This window comes from Culex quinquefasciatus, chromosome 3 (genome assembly GCF_015732765.1).
Source record: "Culex quinquefasciatus strain JHB chromosome 3, VPISU_Cqui_1.0_pri_paternal, whole genome shotgun sequence".
Lineage (NCBI taxonomy): Eukaryota > Metazoa > Arthropoda > Insecta > Diptera > Culicidae > Culex > Culex quinquefasciatus.
In genome coordinates, this window is record NC_051863.1 from 680,159 (window position 1) to 686,158 (window position 6,000).

General features: G+C 38.8%; 1 protein-coding gene across 1 annotated transcript; it reads right to left on the reverse strand.

The window, feature by feature from the left end:
• Window positions 1-4,132: 4,132 nt before the first annotated feature.
• On the reverse strand, window positions 4,133-5,725 carry LOC119770711. The gene has a single exon (XM_038266067.1). It carries the CDS (start codon window positions 5,723-5,725, stop codon window positions 4,133-4,135), a length of 1,593 nt encoding a protein of 530 aa, XP_038121995.1.
• Between the last annotated feature and the right edge of the window lie 275 nt (window positions 5,726-6,000).

Sequence of the window (6,000 nt, forward strand, 5' to 3'; positions counted from 1 at the left end):
AATTATTTATATGAACTCATATTTATTTTATACGATACTTTTACATTAATAAATAAATAAATAAAACGAACAGAAGCGTGGAAATATATTTTAATCAGTCCAAGTTCGGAATCTAACTCTAAAATGTGTCTAAAATAAGTAAAGCACGCATGGTTTTTGGTTTTAAGCGGAAAGAGTTCGAGAATAATTTGAATGTCATAACAATCAGTGAAATGGACCAAAAAGAAAGCCCATTAGTAAATCAATCATCAGAATGCAAAAGAACAAACAAATAGTTATGGCCAAGCTCGATATTTTCTTACGAAATTCATTTTCACGTGAATTTTACAAATCACATAGAACTTAGAATTGTCACATTTTATATCGGTAAACATGAAATGATACTGAAAATCACCAAGAACTGCTGCTGTCCCAAATATTCAAAAAATTTGCAAACATTGTCTTTTTTTATATTGTTTTGGAAATTATTATAATTGGATAATTTCTTGTGGAATTTAAATCATAAAATTTTGGTTTAGTTTTCAATGGTTTTCAACAGCCGTCATGACTTCCATAATTCATTAGCATTTTTTCTCCGAAGCAGACTATTTTCATTGTTTTTGAGTTGAGACCATTTGAAGGAAGTTAAGATGAACAATATTTTTGAAATTGATTACACAACTCGACATTGTTTAAGTTGATGTGTTGGGCTCCCTGAGCACGTGCCAATAGAAAGAATTGAATTTTGTAAATTTCTTGCGTAATCATATAGTTGTAAATTTTGATATGATTCCATGATAAGATGCCAAGAGCCTCCATGGTTCCATTCTGAGAAAGAGAAATTCATGGAGGCGCTTGGTTGCTTAGAATGATGTCATAGCATTTATAGCAGGAAATATCAGAAAACAACTTTAATCTTTTGCAGGAAAATCACTAATATTCAATTCTATAGATTTTGGCGTGTTCAAGGAGCCCAAATCTATCATACTTTGTCGAAACTTAAACATTAATTGACATGAACTTAATAAATGTCAAGTTGTGTTGTTTGCAATTGGTAAAACACTGATCAAAATTTAGCTCTTTATTTCAAAAGTCGCTCAGGACCTATTGTAAACTAACCTTTGATAAATAAAAATTCTTCAAAAAAATCTATTATTTTTTTAAATTGTAGAAAATGATACCTAGACATCTCGTCATCGCGTTGACCAAATCGGCTTTTAATTGAGGTGAGGACTAAACTAGTTGATTACCGTGTGAAGCTACGAAGCTGAAAAAGTGATTAAAAAAGAGATGTTTTATGGTTTTTCATACCAAAAACTAGACTCAGGTATCCGAAGGCCTCGGAAAATTTTCACTTCGGATAATCGAATCAGTTTTTTGTCTTGTTTTTGATTGATTAGCTTCAATATGACCCCAACCGTGCTCTAAAGTGATTTATAACTTTTAAATACAAGATGGCGGCCAAATTGGCGGGGTTGAAATACTGGAAAAAAATGATATGCTAAAGGCAAGCAACAACTCAAATTTGACTAAAATGGGGTCAAAGAACTCGAATTTAATGCTTAAAATTAGAAAATATAAAACTATGAAAAATATTTGTTTGGTCCTGATTCAATTATCCGAAGTCCCATAACGTCATGATTCGGATTCCCGGACGCTTCGAAACCCGGACACCTCATCTTGTTTTATCTATTAGTTGGATATAAGTTCGCATTATTTATGTCAAAACTTTGTTATTTGATGAATTCTCACATCAACTTTCATTAAAAGTTGGTTTGAACGCTGTAGTTAAAGCCAAAACAATTAAATAAAATAAAATTATAGGTTTACCAAAAATGTGAAACATTTCACTGAAATATTTCATAGGCGTCCGAAGCCACTTATGGTTTTGATTTCTTTAAATTCTAGCAAATTTTTATACAAAACATCGATTGTTTTGATTTAAACACTTTATTTGAGACCTAAAGAATGCCATTCACGAACATTTCAGTCCAAATGTGTGCGATATCAACTAGCACAACAAGTCAATTTAATTTTAAACTTCTGATGACAAATTGTTTGAAAAGACATATTTTGCATGCATTCTCTTAAAACTAACTGTTTATACTACATCCTGATGAATTTTTTACATTTTCAACTTGTTACATAATTTTTTGCCAGCTATAACAAAAAAGATATGCTACTAAGTGTCCGGATTTCGAATCGTGACGTTACAAACCTTCGGATAATCGAATTTCGGATAATCCAAACTTCGAATCAAATCAAAAACGTCAATTCTAGACTCTGTCCAGCCATCTCAAAAGTCTTCACCCTAAATTTCAGCCAATTTGGCTATCCTGTCCTGAGATTTGATGATACACTTTTTTCAGCTGCAACTAGTTAACAATTTCCCAGGCAACAAGTTTAATGGTAGCCTGAGAGGCCAGCTACTGATTTGGTTGAAAACTTACCAAAAACTTTAAAATTTGCAATACAGTCTGTCGCAATAAATGTCTCAATTGGGTCCTAAAATAAAGTTTAAATTTGTGATATTATTGCTCACAACGATAAAGCTTATTTTTGTGAGACCCTTGGATCTTTAAATCAATTTAAGAAAAAAAAACTTCGCGGCCCTTCTTGACAGAAAAGGTCCTACTTGACAGCTCGTTCCAAGGGGACCATAGTTGATCCTTCGAAAAAATGTTGTCTCGTTAATTTTTTTTTGCATGATAATGAAAAAAAAAGATCAGAAATGATTTTTTAATTGTGTTTTTCACCGTTGTACATAAAAAATGACATAGGGCTTTAGGTCCCTATTTTGTGAGCTAATTATGAGTGGTGTTGTCATTGCGTTTCTCAGGGAGTTCGAATTTTAAATCATCTTCTGGAAAAAGTTATTTTGCGTGTCCAACGAGCAGTGTGATTGTTTGCACAAACCGTGTAGCAGGAGAGATGTTTGTATGTTCTCAGATTGGATTGGACAAATATCCGGTAATAAACACTTGATTTGACATTCTCAAATAACACCCAAAAAAAATCTAACACCACCAGAATATGTATGACAGCTGTCATAGTTCCCTTTGCTTCTGTGTTTAAGTTTGAGATTTTCTACATTGTCATAGGAAACATAATAGCTTATAACACATTTTAAAAACAACTCTAGAAATAATCAAATATATTGATAAAATTTTCAAAAACTTATATTCACCAGTCTGTATTCAAGTGAGTTACAGTCATCCCTCATATTCGGAACAGTTTACAAATCGGCCAATTTTCAACAAATCATGGAAAATCGATAATTGAACATAATGATTTGCTTTTATCTTCATGTGAAAGCTTTTCTTGCGATTTTTCGATTGATAGACCGGCTGTACAATTTTACGTTTTATATCAAGTTTTTAAAGAAATACATTGACCCTTGAAATCCACAAATTCGGAACACTTTAAACTTGCGATGTAAACAAACTTTTTTATTCTCTCCATGAGTACTTGTTTTTTACAGAATAATGACTTCACACTCTGAAACCAATAAAACTCATGCTTAGTAATGTTTTATGAATGGTCTGATAACTTTTTTTTTATGAAAATATCAGTTAAATTCAGGTGTTTCACAGTTGTGGGAGGCACAATAACATTTCACAATCATGGAACAGGCAATTTGGAGGCAGTGCAAGTTTTTGTTTAAAAAGTACTACTTTTACTAGTGAAATAGCAAAAGAATGTCCAAATAAAGCTCCTAAAAATAGTAGGATCGACAGAAAAGTTGCATTTTGCATCCTATCGACAAATTACCACAAAAGTGTTCCGAATTTGTGGGTGTTCCGAATGATGACTGTACTCAATTGAGCTGCACACAAATAATTGTTAAAACTTCAATAAAAGAAACGTCAATTATATTACAACTTCAACAATAATTTTACTAATCCGAGGGTTTGTTCACGTACCCTACTCAGAAGATTGAATGAACTCCACTTCGTTCATCACCGAAAGCGCCTTCAACTAGGCAACACACTTTCCCATTCATCGAATGAACTCTTCTTTCCTTCCGCTCAAACTTTCCACCATGCGTTCGCGTTCGAGAGAGAGAGAGTGAAAGAGGAAAAACTTAAAACTTACTCACTAGCTTAACTAAAGGTACTTGCACTAGGAGGGGAGGCGTTTAGTAGCGGCACTACTACAAGGTGGGCGCCAGCAGCTGCTCCGGATGTGGCGGCTTCTCGAGCGGTGACCTGCGCTTCCGGCCCAGCACCATCGGGGCGAGGACGGCCAACGTCGCGGGAACCAGACCGGCACCGACGGCGGCCAACACCGTCGAGCTGTCCTGTAGGCCGCTGTCCTGACGCATAACCGTGAACTTGGGTGCGGTTACGCGCTTCTTTCGGGTGGGGGTCAGTGAGGAAGAGGCTGGCGCTGGGCTGGGTTGGGCTGGGAGGTCGATTTTGTTCTGGTGCTGTTGTTGTTGCTGTTGGTGTTGGTTGTAAGCTTGTTCGACGGTTTGGGTTGAGGAGGACACTTCGATGAGTCCGTTGTGCGAGGTGGTCATGTCAAGGGAGTTTTTCATCGGGAGGACGGTGAGTTTGACGGATTTGTGGGTGAGGGAGGTGGCTTGGGGGGCGAAGGTGATGGCGCGTTGACCTTTTCGGCGGGGGTATTGGTAGCCCTTGGTCGTTGAGATGAGAACCCATTCGCCGTTTCCGTTTTCCGGGTAGGATTGGGGGTGGTTCCGGTCGGTGGTGGGTTGTTGAGGTCGGGTTGAGGTGGATGAGTATTGTGGGAAGTAGGGTTTTCGGCCGTCGGTGATGATGTCTGCGGTTTGCTGGGAGGGTTTTTTGAACCCGTGGTCGTACCAGGTGTCTCCTCCGGAGTAGTCGGGGTTGTGCGACGAGGACTTGCGGTTGAAGTAGTCTTCGGAGGGTTTGTATCGGCGATTGTACAGGGATTCGAAGGTGGGTCTGGACGGTTTTTCGCTGGTGTAACTTGTGGGTTGATTTGGCACCTGGTACGAGCTGTCTCCGTAGTCAACGTAATCGTCGTTTGCGTAGTAGTTGTTGCTCGTCTGCATCGGTTTTGGTCGAGACATAATTTCTTCGCTCTCATTGCTTGTCCACTGGTTGGACGAGTGGTACTGGTTTTGGTTTTGGTTGCGATTTCCGTATTTGTTCGAGTTGCTTTGCCACTTTGAAACTTTGCTTTCTGACCATGGAACCGCCTCCATCGTAACCCAACCGTCCTTTATGTTCCAGGGATGGGTTGTTTTCCCATTATCTCCTGACCATTTGCTGTTGCCTCCATGTCGTTCATGAACATCCGAAAAGTGCTGCACCTGGTCTTCTTTGCTCTGGTTCACATTCGTTGCTTCCACTTTTCCCTTATTGCCACCGGTATTGATCATGCTGATTTCGTTGAGCTTTTGCCGCGTGACTTGGTCGGCGTTCTTCAGCTTTTCAGAGTATTCCTTGAGAAACTTGTTCAGCAGGTCCGGCGAGTACAGCGTTTTCTTCGCCGAATTCCCCTTGGATCCTTTCGTTCCATCGTCAACAATCACGTGCGCATGATCGTCAACACTGGCTCCGCCTGCGTTCCGGTACCGAATGATTGGAAACTGCGGTTTCTGCTGAGTGGCCTGCCTGTTGGCTTCCTCCGGGTTTGCTTCAATAATCGTAATTGGTCTGGATCCAGGCACTTCCACCTCGTAAGTGGTAAAGTTCTTCGTAGTCTTAAGATGCTTCACAGAGTTGGTAAAGTGAATGGTTTCTGCAGTCACCATCCCCACAATCAAACACACAACAATCAAAACGCTCTTCATCGTGTTTAATTCTTCCTCAAACTTCACCAAAACACCAAATGTTCTTCAATCACTTCGATAAGTTCAAACAATCAGAGCCAGGATTATTCGCTTGTCCACATCTCCACCACGACTGAGCCGAACCAGTCGATCTAACCTACTAATATAGTTTTCTGCGCTTTCAAACATGCTGTCGTCGTGCTCGTCATCGTCGTCGTCGTCGCGGATAAGACGAAAAATTATGAATAGATATGTTC

Coding starts and splice junctions, on each gene's coding strand:
- LOC119770711 (XM_038266067.1), bottom strand. CDS start 5,725: ATGGTGACTGCAGAAACCATTCACTTTACCAACTCTGTGAAGCATCTT.